The following is a 14,756-nucleotide window of genomic DNA, read 5'->3' on the forward strand; positions in this document are numbered from 1 at the left end:
CAGGGAACCCCAGGGGTCTTCTAGACCAACCCCCAGCAGTACAGGAATTGCAGCTAAAGGATCCCTGAGCACCTGAGCTCTGCTTTCAACCCTCCAGCGGAGGAGAGCCCATCTCCTTCCGATCCCCACCCCACACTCCGACAGCCCCATTTCAGAGCCGGCAAACCACACTTGGGCCGGTCACAATCTCTCAGCCGAAGCCTCTGCCTCGCAGGGATAAAACGGGGGGGGGGGGGGCAGAGGAACCCTTTGCATCCTTCTTGAAAGAAGCTGCTGGAAGGACCACCCTGCCTTGCAAGGTCCCAGGTCCAGCCCCACCCCCAGGACATTGTCTGTAGGGTTGGGAGGGGCCTGAGTGCGAAAGCCTGGACAGGCGAGGCTGCCCATCACTGTGGACAACATGGAGCCGAATAGACTGAGGATCTGACTCAGGGCAAGGCAGCTTCCCATGCTTCTGAAATCACAGAATTGAAGAGCTGGAAGAGACCCCCAAAGGTCATCCATTCCAGCCCCCTGCAATGCAGGAATCTCAACTAAAGCATCCATGACAGGTGGCCATCCAATCTCTGCTTAGAAACCTCCAAGGAAGGAGAGTTCACCACCTCCCGAGGGAGACGGTTCCACTTTCGACAGCTCTTACTGTCAGAAAGTTCTTCCTGATGTTTAGTCGGAATCTCCTTTCTTGCAACTTGAAGCCATGGGTTCGAGTCCTACCCTCTACAGCAGGAGGAAACAAGCTTGCTCCCTCTTCCATGGGACAGCCCTTGAGATATTTGAAGATGGCTCTCATATCTCCTCTTTCCCAGGCTCAACATACCCAGCTCCTTCAACCGCTCCTCATCAGGCTTGGATTCTGTGCCTCTCCTTGATGTGCCATTGAGGGGAGTTTTCCTTCTGAAGATGGGCAGGGGGGCATTTGGGCAGTCTCAGTAGGGGCTCTATGCCTTAGAGACCTATGGGGCAGGAAAAGCTGGGGCCACGTAACGCTCCAAAGAACATCAGAAGCGTCTGCCAGGTCAGGCCAAAGGGGGCAGCCCCTATGAGAGAGGATTAAAAAGGTCTCTGCCCCAAGGCGGAGGCAGCCTAGAAATCCAGACATAGGAGCCAGAGGCATTCCAGGCAGTCACTGCTTTTACTGCAAGGAAAGGACTGGCGGGTGGGCAGATTACGTGGGGCACCCCCTAAGTGGCATGCTGGGTGATGGACAGATCTGACCCACAGGAAGAGATTTAGGAATAGCCACTTGGCAACAGAAGGGGCTCCCCTGGATGGTGGTGGTGGGTTCTCCTTGGTCACAGATTCCTGCATCGCAGGGGGTTGGGCTAGATGACCCTTGGAGGTCCCTTCCAACTTATCAGTTCTACCGTTCTGTGATCCTCTGCAGATCTTTAAACAGACATTGGACATCTGTCAGTCAGGGATTCTTGAGCTGCAATTCCTGAACTGCAAGGGGTTGGGCGAGGTGGTGCTTGAGGGTCCCGATTCCCAAACCCCAAGATCTTTTGAAATGCCCATCTCCCCCCGGGGAGCCCTCCTGCACAAGCCCCATTGAGATGAACGGGAGCCCATGATGCCGTGCTTGTGCAGGAGAACTTCCCGGCAGATCATGTCCCATTGCGATGAACGGGAAGGCGCAAAGATGCCGCCAGAGGTTTTTGCCTGCGGAGCTGGAGGTCTCGGGATCCCAGAGTGATCTTCCGTGACTCTGTGCGGAGGGCGAGATTTCTCCACAACCTGTTGCTCTTTCAGTGGAACTCCAGAGAGAGAGAGAGAGGCTGAAAGGGGGCACCCCACCTCTTTCTGGGCCCCCTTCTCCTCTGACCCACACAACCCCCCCACCCTCTGTCCCAGGGTCTCCTTACCAGCCTGGGGCAGCGCCACGCTCTCCAGGAATTCCTTCTCCTCTTGCAAGCGCAGATCCCTCAGGCGGAGATCCATCTCCTTTTTTTGAGGGGGGGGCAGATTTCAAGAGGCGTCAACTCCGTTTTCTTCGAGGCTGTCAGGAAACAGAAGAGTGTTGGGGAGGGTGAAGAAGATGCCCCCCCAGTAGTTCCCCACTGCCGCTGATGCCAGCTGGGGGGGCAGTGGCACCATTTATGCCAGGGACCCTCATCTCCCCAGGAATGTCTGGGAGACCCAGCCAGGTATAGGGCATGGGAGTCTCCAGCAGCAGCCCCCCACAGGCTCTCTCCGTCCTGCCAGCACCCAGAACACCCCACACAGTCCCTGAACCCCGTTGCCCCACACTCCGTGCCACCCTCCCCAAGGCAGCACCTGTAGCCCAGCTCTCAAGCGCTGCCAAGCGCCCGGGAGCCTCCGCTCTGCCGCCGCTCCAGCTGCCGAATGAGGGGCTGGTGGGCGAATGAGTCACCCCAGTTTCTGTGGGAGGGGGGAGGGGGGCAGGGGGGCGTGCCAACATCCTCGCTTGGGCATGGGTGCCGCGCCGCTAGCTCCCTGCCCTCTGAGCTCCTCCGCCAAACATGATGCCAACCTGTTGCCAGGGCAACCAGCCCAATTCCAGCGCCTTTCACTCAAGCGCAGGATTCTCCCCAGAGAATGCGGGGGGGGGAGGGGGAAGGGCAAAGCAAAGTGGGGTGAGGTGGGGGAGGGGCTGGGGGAGGGGGGCATCCGTCCTGGACCGGGGGGGGAGCAGGGGGGGGGCAAACTCCATCGCTGATGGAATAGGAGTGGGGAGGGAAGGGGGGCGTCTAGCAGAGCAAAACACTGTGCCCATTCAGTCATATCGCAGAATCAGAGCATTGTGGAGTAGGAAGGAACCCAGGGGTCATCTAGTCCAACCCCCTAACTTGTCCTAAAACACCCACCAGCACAGAGAGAAAGGCAAGGCAGGGGGGACCCAGGAGACACAGCAAATCCTCCCCCCCCAAAAAAGGCACCTGTATGCCAGCAGGTGGGGTGAGGCAACCCTGAGGCAAGTGGCAGGTGCCAGGCTGACGTGCCAGGGCCACAGAGGCAGCCACGATTCGTGGTCTCAGCTCCTCCAGGGTTTATTCCAAGACAGAAAACGGCGCAGGAGACTTCCGCAGGTCAGCCCGAAGGAAGGGCCAGCGGTCGCTCAGGTGCAGAGCACCTGCTGTTGCTGCTGTCGGTCAGTGTGGACAAGACTGAGCTACGCGGACCAAGAGGCTTGACTTGGCTGAAGGCAGCTGTCTACGAGGTAGCGAAGGAGAAGAGGGTGCATCTGAGCATGTCAGAAGCACGAGAGCCGTGGGGCAACCAGGTGGCACCTTCCAGGGATCTGGAAGGGGCTTTACGGGGGGGGGGGCTAAGTCCCATCGCCTGCTGTCAGAAACAGATCTGGCCCTGGCTGGGCAGGCAGATGAAACTCCGCTTGGGACCAACTGGATGCCCTCAAAGGAGCCCTCAAAGCTCTGCTCAGCTCTCCGCCTCTGGGCCAGGCCAGGAGTGAGGGGGCACTGCCATGCCCTCCAACAGGGACACCCCATTCTACATCAGGAAGCATCTTCTGCCTTTGATCATATACACACAGCGATCTGCTGCCTCTCTGCGTCCCTCACAGGGTTGTTGTAAAGGAAAAATGTGCGAGCGAAGGGATCATGCACAACACCTTCCACAGATAAATGGAATGAAATAAAAAGGTGGCGGTGAGCTGCCTTGAGGCTGCCAGGGGAAAAGGTGGAATATATTAATAACACTAAGACTAATGGAAACTACGAGAATGAGCGTTTCCTTCATCTGGAGCACGGAAGTTATTTTCAGGAGAAACAGGACTCCACTTTCCCACCTACACACCCAGCCACCACTTTGAATTGTTCTCTGTGGAGGAGGAGGAGGAAAAAAGGAAAACCAAGATATTCAGGGATCAAATCAGAAACTGGGACAGCTTCTGTAATTCCGGGGCTGTCCCTGGAAAATTGGGACATTTGGAGGGTCTGCACCCACCCCCACAAGAACATGAGGAGACCCTGCTGGATCAGGCCAGGGTCCCATCTAATCCTGGTCTCACAGTGGCTGACGGGATGCCTGTTAAAAAGGTCAAGGACCCCTGGACGGTGAAGTCCAGTTGAAGGCGACTCTGGGGTTGCGGCGCTCATCTCGCTTTCAGGCCAAGGGAGTCGGTGTTTGTCCACAGACAGATTTCTGGGTCATGTGGCCAGCAGGACTAAACCACTTCTGGTGCAACGGGACACCGTGACGGAAACCAGAGCGCATGAAAACACCATTTACCTTCCCACCACAGCGGTACCTATTTATCTACTTGCACTGGCCTGCTTTCAAACAGCTAGATCTCTCAGCGGCCTTTGACACCATCGACCATAACATCCTTCAGGACCGCCTAAAGGAGCTGGGAGCTGGGGGCACTGTCATACAGTGGTTCCGCTCCTTCCTCCTGGGCCGTGTTCAGAAAGTGGTGGTGGGGGATGAGTGTTCAGACCCCTGGGCTCTCACTTGTGGGGTGCCTCAGGGTTTTGCCCTTTCCCCCATGCTTTTTAACATCTGAATGCAGCCGCTGGGAGAGATCATCAGGGGGTTTGGGCTGGGTGTTCATCAGTATGCGGAAGATACCCAGCTCTACCTCTCTTTAAAATCGGAACCGGTGAAGGCGGTGAAGGTCCTGTGTGAGTGTCTGGAGGCGGTTGGAGGATGGATGGTGGCTAATGGATTGAGGTTGAATCCTGACAAGGCAGAAGTACTGTTTTTGGGGGACAGGAGGCAGGCAGGTGTGGAGGATTCCCTGGTCCTGAATGGGGTAACTGTGCCCCCGAAGGACCAGGTGCGCAGCCTGGGAGTCATTCTGGACTCACAGCTGTCCATGGAGGCGCAGGTCAATTCTGTGTCCAGGGCGGCTATCTCCCAGCTCCATCTGGTACGCAGGATGAGACCCTCCCTGCCCATGGACTGTCTGGCCACAGTGGTGCATGCTCCCGCTTGGACTACTGCAATGCGCTCTACATAGGGCTACCTTTGAAGGTGACCCGGAAACTGCAATTAATCCAGAATGCGGCAGCTAGACTGGGGACTGGGATTGGACGCCGAGACCCTATAACACCGGTCTTGAAAGACCTACATTGGCTCCCAGTACGTTTCTGAGCACAATTCAAAGTGTTGGTGCTGACCTTTAAAGCCCTAAACGGCCTCGGTCCAGTAGACCTGAAGGAGCTTCTCCACCCTGAACACTGCGGTCCAACTGAGAACCTTCTGGTGCTTCCCTCCCTGCGAGAAGCCAAGTTACAGGGAACCAGGCAGAGGGCCTTCTCGGTGGTGGCACCCGCCCTCTGGAATGCCCTCCCACCAGATGTCAAGGAAATAAACAGCTATTGTCTCTTTAAAAGACATCTGAAGGCAGCCCTGTTGAGGGAAGTTTTTAATATTTAACGCTGTATTGTTTTTAACACTTGATTGGGAGCCGCCCAGAGTGGCTGGGGAAATAATAATAAGAATAATAATTAAAATATTATTTCCCCAGCCACTCTGGGCGGCTCCCAATCAACCTAATTATTATTAGGTTGGCCCGAGCACCAGAGTCCAGCAAGTGGCATTCAGAAGCACTGCTGTCTCTTTTAAAGCCATCTACTTGGTGGTTATCACTGTCTCCTGAGGGGGTGAGTTCCATAGGTTAACACTGCACTGCATAGAGAAGCAATTTATTTCATCTTTCCTCCGTCTTCAGCTTCATTGGATGTCTGTAAGTTTCAGTGTTAGGAAAGAGGAGGCAGAACAACTTTCCTCTGTCCACGCCTTGTGTAATTTTAGAGACTTCTAACATGTCACCTCTTCCTGAGAGCTTGTCAAAATTCAGGGTGGGTGGGGCTTGGTTTAGAGGGTGCCCAGTTGGGCAGGGGGCTGGAAGCTGCCACCCGGTGTGCCTTGTGCCCTGAGAGCAGCGCTGGGCCTCCTTGCTACGCCGGCTCCGAGTTCTAGTTCTCCGTCAGGAGGACTGAAATGCCCCTCTGGCCCCAAAGGCTTTCTGGGAAACGGTATATAATGAGTTACAAGAAAATGTTTAAAAGTACTTTTGTTAAAAACCAGAAGCCTTTTTATTGGGTGAAGAGATACCAAGGGAAGCTAAAAGACTGTTTATGTGTGCAACAACCGCAGCAAGAATTCTTTTAGCCCCAAAATGGAAACAACAAGAAGGACCAGCGGAAGAAGAGGGGCAGAGGAAGATGGTGGACTTTGCGGAACTAGCGAAGCTGATGGGAAAAATCCAAAACCGGCATGATCAAGTATTCCAAAAGGACTGGAGTAAATTTATATGATATTTGAAAGATCATTGTAAGCAATTAACATCGCTAGCAGGGTTATCTGAAGACTTGTAATGAGAAATTTTCTACCTTTCTACATCTGTTTAAATTTTGAGTCATTCTGTAATGAGTGCAATTAGAATTGGAAAATGATATAAATTTAATTTTGAAAGCCACGAGGCGGGAGGGAAGGAAGCCGATAGGCTCTAAAGAGCCAGGGCGGTAAAGTGGATAATGATGATGTGAATGTATATAATTAAATGGAAAATAAATAAAAATTATTTAGAGAGAAATGGCCCTCTGCCCCCTCCCCAGGCTCCCATCTGCTTGCCTTCTGTTGCTTGGACCAGGGCAGAGACCTTTTAATGGAAGGCTCTTGGCTGAGACTCCCACCCCCTGAAAAAAACCAAGCTGTGGGGGCGTTCCCCCCCCCCATACACATAAGGGCTTTCCTGCACATCCAAGGAGAATGTCTCAGAAACACACAGCTGTAAAGACACACAGGGGAGAGACCCCGAGACCCCTGGACACATTGGGGAGGGGACACCTGCCCCCACCCGAGAGACCAGCAGCCACTTCTGGGAATCTCAGCTCCAAAGCCTGAGCCACATGCGCCTCTGCAGCAGGGGCTGGATCAGGCCCAAAGGGGCCCCTCTAGTCCAGCCTCCCAGCCCACCAGACGCCCCTTCGGAAGCCCAGGAAGGGGGTGCAAAGGCAACAGACCTCCCCTCCCCGCCTAGTCACCCCAGTCTCCTGCCTCTGATGCTGGAGGGCGAGAGTCTGCCCTGGGGTGGAAGTGGGGTGCCCTCTCTCCCCCCTGCGCCCACCCTTCCCTCTTCCTCCAGCCCCCCAGCCCCATTCCCTGCCCTGAGCAAACCTGGGGGGGTGCCATGTCAGCGCTGGAATCTTTCAAGTGTCCCTGAGCTCCTGGCCGGACACACCCTGCCTGCAAGTTAGGCATTAACTCAGGAGGTGGCCGGCCTCGCCTCCCTCTCAGAGATGCCTCTCCAGGAAGAGCTGCCTTCTCTGTTCCCCACTGGCGGCAAGGAAAGGGGGCAGGGGCCAGGAGCCCAGCTGGACACCCCACAAATGGCCGAACCAGGAAGGGGTTGCCATGGCCAAGCCCAGAGGGGTGGCTCAAGCTGGGAAGGGGGAAGGGGCCCAACTCCCTTGTGACTGCAGCAAGGCAGGGGGTCCTGCCCCACAGCTCCACTGCCATTGTCCAGCCCGCCCTGCGCTCCAGAGGAGAACCTGGTCTGTCCAGTCCAGCATTCTGCTCCCACCGTGGACAACTAAACGCTCATTGCGGGAAATTCGAACACAAGAGCAACTCTCCCGTCCTGCTGTTTCCAGCAAGTGGAATTCGAGAAGCATCGCTGCCTCCGACCGCAAAGGGCTTTACTACACACTGCATGGAAAAGTCCTTCCCTTTACCTGTCTTGAATCTTCCAGTGTGTTTTAGGGGCTTGGGAAAGGGTCTTTTCTGTGGTGGCTCCTCAAATGTGCAACTCCCTTCTGACTGAGGTGCGTCTGGCCCAAATCTCTCTGCTACTTAAGTCCCATCTTTTTCCGCAGGTGCCGGCAGGAAGGGAGGCCTGATTGCTGCTGCAACTGCTGCTGCTGTTTGCAATTGCTCTTCAGTGAATTGCTCCTGGCTGTTAAGGATTTCATGGTCTTTACGTATTTTTTATTTGCTTGCCTGTTGTAATTCTGAGGCTTGGGCAGAGGGGGATATAAAATAACTAAACAAACAAATAAAAAGGGCAGGCAGCCTAAAACACACAGATAATATAGTCAAGTGTCCAATATAAACAAATATCATCCTAAAAAGGTGCTGGCTACTCTTTCAGTTATGAGCATATTTTGTAATACGATATATTTTCATTTACCCCACTGCCTTGCAGGACGTCTCCAGAAGAAGGAAAGGCTCAGGAGTAAACGCAAATCCAGAGTGGAGTCCCTAAGGCGGTTGGGTGGTGCCTTGTGCGCCTCCTTCCGGCAATTCATGCAGCCAAACTGGTGCCAAATATCTCGCTCTGCTTTCCTGTGGACCCATCAGCGAGGCCGAGATGGGGGTCTTGTCGCCTGGGTAGCCCAGGACCTCCAGACACACAGCCCAGGTCCCTTGGGTGCCGCCATTTCTCCCTTCTTTCCCGGGACAGACAGAAGCCAGCAACAATATTCTCACCACCACGATATATTATGCATGCCGTTCTTCTGTATTCTGTTATTAAACGAGTTCATCTGTCTCTATCTGTGTTTTCTAATGTTCTGACATTCAAAAGCCCAAATTGCTTCCGTTACTCATTTCAGTGGGGAGAAAGAACAGGGAAAGGATGGGTGCCACTGCCGCTTTCTAGAAATCCTAAAACGGTGCACGGATCTCTCAGGCAACCGTCCCTTTTCCAACCTCCCTCCTCTTTCTTCTTGGGGAAATTGCTCTGTTAGCTTCACCAGGCTTGCCACAAGACACCCAGAGGGCTCAGCATCAGTGGGTTGGACTACAGGACCCTTCAGATTTAGGATTCTCTGTTTCTCTGCTCCCTTCCTCAAAGGGAGGGAGGCACCTGAGTTTTCTGGCTCAGGCACAGAGATGTCTGGCCGACCAAGATGCTTATGGGCCTGTCCCTCGGCACACGCAGATCCGCAGAGGTGGTACACAGCAATGTCTGGTGAGTTTAATGCCAATTTTTCCCCTTTAAGAAGTAGCCAATGGATTATTATGTATGACTTTTGTGCAATTGCACTAGATGCTGAGGGTTACTTGAATATGCTAAGTGTTTCCAGTTTCAGATAACCAGACTTAAGCTTTTGACCAAGGATGCTCAAGGAACGAAGACTTCATTAACAGCTCACGGCTGATTTGATGGTGCAAAAATGTTTTGCTCCTTTTTGTTTTGGTTTTGTACATGAGTTGGACTTTGTGAAAACAAACTTTCAATATAATAATGGTTGAGCGTTTTGTATGTAATAAAGTTTTATAGCTGAAATTTAACTAGTATTTCTAATAGTTTCTAAAAATGAGAATTGTATCGGATACTTCATTTTATATAATCTTTACTTTAGAGAAGCTCTCAAGCTAAGTGAAAACTAAGTGCAAAAGTAACAAAACAAAACAAAAAGCATTGTCTGGTGAGCTTTCCTACCTGAACAAAACTCTGGTCTTTAGGCTCTCCTGCAGATCCAGTTCATTTCCATGGGGCTTGCTTTTCCCCCTCGGATCTCGGGCATCTTGGGAGGCAGCTCTGGAATGATGGGGGGGGTGGTGGTGGTGTGCTAACATTTTTATTATTGAGTAACTAAACTCTGTATAGCCAAAGCTCTGGTTTTCCCAGTAGTGATGTATGGAAGCGAGAGCTGGACCATCAAGAAGGCTGATCGCCAAAGAATTGATGCTTTTGAATTCTGGTGCTGGAGGAGACTCTGGAGAGTCCCATGGACTGCAAGAAGATCCAACCTCTCCATTCTGAAGGAAATCAGCCCTGAGTGCTCACTGGAAGGACAGACCCTGAAGCTGAGGCTCCAATACTTTGGCCACCTCATGAGAAGAGAAGACTCCCTGGAAAAGACCCTGGTGTTGGGAAAGATGGAGGGCACAAGGAGAAGGGGACGACAGAGGACGAGATGGTGGGACAGTGTTCTTGAAGCTACCAGCATGAGTTTGACCAAACTGCGGGAGGCAGTGGAAGACAGAAGTGCCTGGCGTGCTGTGGTCCAGGGGGGTCACGAAGAGGCGGACACGACTAAACGACTAAACAACAACAAACCCTATACAAATATGAACACTAAAACAAAACAGAGAGGAGCAGGTGGGTGTTTAGAGGCTGGCACAGTCACTGTGTCCACAGACAAGAAGATGCAGAACAGGAGCTTTTCTTCCACGGTTGAAGAGAGGTTTAAAAGGTGTTGATTGCCATCCTTTTCATTTCTGCAAGTTATGCAGCCGTGCCGCACAGAGCAGAAATCTAAATTAGCCGCCGCTCTCTTGGAGGAGAGGATCTTGCGGGTCAATTTTTCAGCAATTGCTCCTTGCCATAATTTCTGGTGCCAGGGAGCCAAAGTGTAGTAGGCAGCCACTCTCTCATTCTCCACTGAGACCTCCTGAGCATCATAAAGTCTTGGGATTTAGCATCAGCCCTGACTCTTTCTGAGTTGCTGATTCCAAGAAACGGGATCTCATTCCTGTACGTTAACAACCCCTTTTTATTGCCAGGGTCTGTCTCCATAGCTAGTTGTTTGAATAAGTTGAAATAATAATAATAATAATAATAATAATAATGATAATAATAATAATAATGGCAGCTAGTTGCTTGTTTGCATGCAACTTTGGGAGCAGAGCTAAGCTCCTTTTTGCCCTCAAGCACAATTTGATGGAGCTAGAAGACCAAAAAAACCGCACTTAATTTTTATTTATTTTTATTTCATTGTAAACCTTATTTATTTTTATTTCATTGTAAACCTTTCATTGTAAACCTTTAAGCAGTTTACAAAAGCATAAAGCATTAGCATAAAGAGGTGTTTAAAACCATTCAAAATATTATTAAAATCAAATAATAGTTTGAGCAAACTGCGGGAGGCAGTGGAAGACAGGAGTGCCTGGTGTGCTCTGGTCCAGGGGGTCACAAAGAGTCGGACACGACTAAACGACTAAACAACAACTACTATACTACTACTACTACTACTACTACTACTACTATAATATAACTATAATAATAGTTTATTATTTGTTCCCTGCCCATCTGACTGGGTTGCCACTCTGGGCAACTTCCAACATATATAAAAACACAGTAAAACATTAAACCTGAAAAAGCTTCCCTATACAGGGCTGCCTTCAGATGTTTCCTAATTGTTATAAAAATATTATACCCAGAACAAACTTAATTGGTCTCTAAGGTGCTACTGGACAATTTTTTAATTTATTTCGACTGCATCAGACCAACACGGCTACCTCCCTGAATCCTTACTCATCTCCTTAACATCTGGTGGGAGGGCATTCCACAGGGAGGGCGCCACTACCAAGAAGGCCTGCTACTGAGAAGATAAAACACATGTATTATTATTATTATTATTATTATTATTATTATTATTATTATTTTATCTGTATCCTGCCCATCTGACTGCGTCGCCCCAGCCACTCTGGGCGGCTTCTGCATGTATCTTCTACATGTGTGCTTAGACTTTTCTAAACAAAAATGTTTTTAGCAGGTGCTGAAACAGTGAAGGCACCTGCTTGAGGTCAACAGGCAGGGAGTTCCCAAGCGCAGTTGCTGCGCTATCAGAAGATCCATTTCTTACAAATGCAACGTGGATCTTATGTTGTACCTGTTACCAGTGCCGGCTCAAAGCACTTGATGGGGCTCATGGGGAGTAAGGCAACCTCCCAAAGGCTATATAAACCGACCTTGAACTTGACTCAGTTGCAAATGGGGTGCAGATCTCCGAGCGCTGAGCTGCGTGCTGATTGGCTCTCATACCCACCAGTGATCCTGCTGCAACTTCCTGCACTGACCACAGTTCCTGGACCCAGTGCAAGGGAGGCCTCCCATAGGGTGCACTGCAGAACTACTGTTCAGTATAAATAAACATTTTGCATCATTATTCCTGCGCTGCAGCGGGTTGGGCTAGATGACCCTTGGAGCCCCTTCTCTCATTTTTTCTCCACCTCCTCTAGAGAGAGAGAACAGAGGCAGGCAGTTGGCTCATGACTGGCCTGAGCTGCTGGCCCTGCGGCAGGCTGGTAAGGGAGAGAGCCTCCCTGCGCCCTTTGGATAGGAGCAAGGTCCCCTCGGGTCATGCAAAAGCCTCTGTGCCGAGATGCGGGAAAGTCGAGAGCTCCCTCTAGGGAGGAAAGAGAAGCAGCAGAGAGATCAGCTTCTGGCCATCGTATTTGCAGAAGATCCGCTGCAGCAGGAAATCCAGTTTTGTGTTTCCTTTGGCGATCCCTCGTAGCCAAGGAAGATTGTCTTCCATGAACATGGTTTTAACAGTGACTCCGTAAGTGACTGTGGAGGCTAATTCTGGATCCACATGTCCTTCCACAGTGGGGACATAGGTTTCCGGGCGGGAGTTGATCCTGGTGTGGATTTGCCAAGCATGCCTTCCTCTTAGTACGTTTCTCCCTTGTGTTCTGAGTTCGAGTGTCTTCAAAACCCACGACACCTTTGGTAAAGGCTCTTCTCCAATTGGAGCACTCACAGGCCAGTGTTTCCCAATTATTGGTGTTTATACTGCATTTTTAAAAAAATTTGCCTTGAGACAGTCTTTACACCTCTTTTGTTTACCACCAGCATTACACTTTCCATTTTTAAGTTGGAGTAGAGTAGTTGCTTTGGAAGACGATCATCAGGCATCCACACAACATGACCAGTCCAGCGAAGCTGATGTTGAAGAATCATTGCTTTGATGCTGGTGATCTTTGCTTCTTCCAGTACACTGGCATTAGTTTGCCTTTCTTCCCAGGTGATGTGTAAATCTTTTCAGAGACACTGTTGGTGGAATCTTTCAAGGAGCTGGAGATGGCGTTTATAAGTGGTCCATGTTTCACAAGCATACAGTAAGGTTGGTAGTACAATAGCTTTGTAAACAAACATTTTGGTTTCCTTGCGAATGTCCCAGTCCTCAAACACTCTGCACTTCAATCAGGAGAAATCCGCACTTGCAGAGCTCAGGAGATGCTGGATTTTGGCGTCAGTGTCGGCCCTTGTGGAAATAACTGCCTAGGTAGGAGAAAGATAACTGCCTAGTTAGGAGAAGTGATCGACATTTTCCAATATTACACCATTGAGTTGGATTTGTGGCGCTGCAGAGGGGTTATTTTGCACTTGTTAGTGAAGCACTTTGGTTTTTTGGATGTTGAGCGACAGGCCAAGCTTTTTGTAAGCTTCTGTAAAGATATTTGGGATGGTTTGGAGGTCATCCTCTGAGCGTGTGCACACTACGTTGTCATCAGCATCCTGAAGCTCTATGGCAGAACTTACTGTAACCTTACTCTTTGCTTTCAGCCTGCTCAGATTGAAGAGCTTTCTATCTGTTCAATATATGATTTCTACTCTCGTGGGGAGTTTCCCTTTGACAAAGTGTAGGATCATGGCAATGAAAATAATGAATAGAGTTGGGGCAATAACACAACCCTGTTTAACACCTGATCCCACTGTGATTGGTTCACTTTGAGAGCCATTGTTATCTGCTACCTTTGTTGTCATATTATCATGGAGGAGCCGAAGAATGTTCACAAATTTATCTGGGCAGCCAATTTTCAGAAGGACAGTCCACAGGGCATTATGATTTACAGTGTCAAAAGCCTTAGTCAGGTCAATAAATGCCATATACAGGGGTTGGTTTTGCTCTCTGCATTTTTCTTGAAGCTGTCGAGCGATGGAATTCATGTCTACTGTCCCCCTAGAAGGCCGAAAACCATTTTGGGATTCAGGAAGGGTTGCCTCGGATATTGTTAAGAGACGGTTTGCTAAGATCCTTGCAAGAATTTTGCCGGCCACAGCCAAAGAAGAAGAAGAATAGAGAGATGCCTCGATAGTTTCCGCAATCAGTTCTGTCACCTTTGTTAACGGAGAAATCTGAGGGCTCCCTTGGACCAAAAACAAGGACACCAGCCAGGAATACCAGAGCAAAACAGCAGCCATTAGGCTTGGTCTTTATTGAAGACTGTGGCGACAGGACTCCCACCTGCCACCAGGTGGAACAAGATGGAAGCCCAGAACAAAAGAGCCCCCAAAGTTTTATTGGCTGCTAATCCCCATGTTACACCCCCCAAACTACCTCACTCATACATCATGGGTACATCATGAAAGGGGAGGTCTGGTGGCAGGAATCTGAGCATCCTGGACCCTGCCCCATGGTTCCCCTTGCCCTCCACCAAACACCCATCAAGTGGAACAAAAGAGGTATTTACATTTCCCTGTTTCCCAGCCAAGTTCATCACACCCTTTTGTCTTCATCTGGGTTTGTTGTTTCTGGAATGGCTACCTGTCTGGCACTCAGGTATCAAGATGCCAGGGATTATCCCTCAGGCAGAGGGGCTGCTGAGGGGCTGCTCACCTGTCTATAGGAATTTCTGAAGTTTTCCAGTGAGCCAGTACAGAGATACATTGACCACTGAATTCTTCCATTTGGTATTGTGCAGCAGAGGCCCTTTGAACAGATAGGAAGAAACTGTGATGAAGTGTTTTGCGGGGACAAACCACAAAAGGGATTGTGCTGATTTTGGCAGTGGGCTGCATGTGCAGGATATCTGCTGGAGGGGCAACCCCCCCCCCCAACCTATACATAAATTCCTGCAACACCTTTCTCAAAGAGATTGATAATTTTGGCATCCCTAACGTCTGCTGGGGTCTCTTCTCTCTCCCAGATTTTTTTGATGAGTGTGTGAAGTTGTTCTGTAAGTACAATTCCGCCCACTTTGAAGACTTCAGCAGGCATCCCATCAGGTCCGCTGGCTTTGTTGTTTTTCATTTGATGAATGTTGTTGTTTAGTCGTTTAGTCGTGTCCGCCTCTTTGTGACCCCCTGGACC

The 14,756-nt window shown here is 50.5% G+C and overlaps 1 protein-coding gene across 3 annotated transcripts in view; it reads right to left on the reverse strand.

Annotated features, from left to right (window-relative positions):
* Window positions 1–9,393, reverse strand: part of LOC310758548 (cGMP-dependent protein kinase 1-like) — a 42,380-nt gene extending 32,987 nt beyond the window's left edge. Inside the window, exons 1-2 of one of the 3 annotated variants that reach the window (XM_083605156.1) lie at window positions 9,374–9,393; window positions 1,863–1,996 (exon numbers count right to left, since the gene is read on the reverse strand). In XM_083605156.1, coding sequence (XP_083461282.1) covers window positions 1,863–1,938 — 76 coding nt within the window. In that variant the 5' untranslated portion in view covers window positions 1,939–1,996; window positions 9,374–9,393. Of the gene's footprint in view, window positions 1–1,862; window positions 1,997–2,274; window positions 2,445–7,104; window positions 7,219–9,373 lie in introns of those variants that run through there. The other 2 variants (XM_083605155.1, XM_083605154.1) reach the window with 2 other exon arrangements.
* Between the last annotated feature and the right edge of the window lie 5,363 nt (window positions 9,394–14,756).

The sequence above is a fragment of the Podarcis filfolensis genome (assembly GCF_964270895.1).
Source record: "Podarcis filfolensis genome assembly, chromosome: 3".
Taxonomy (NCBI): domain Eukaryota; kingdom Metazoa; phylum Chordata; class Lepidosauria; order Squamata; family Lacertidae; genus Podarcis; species Podarcis filfolensis.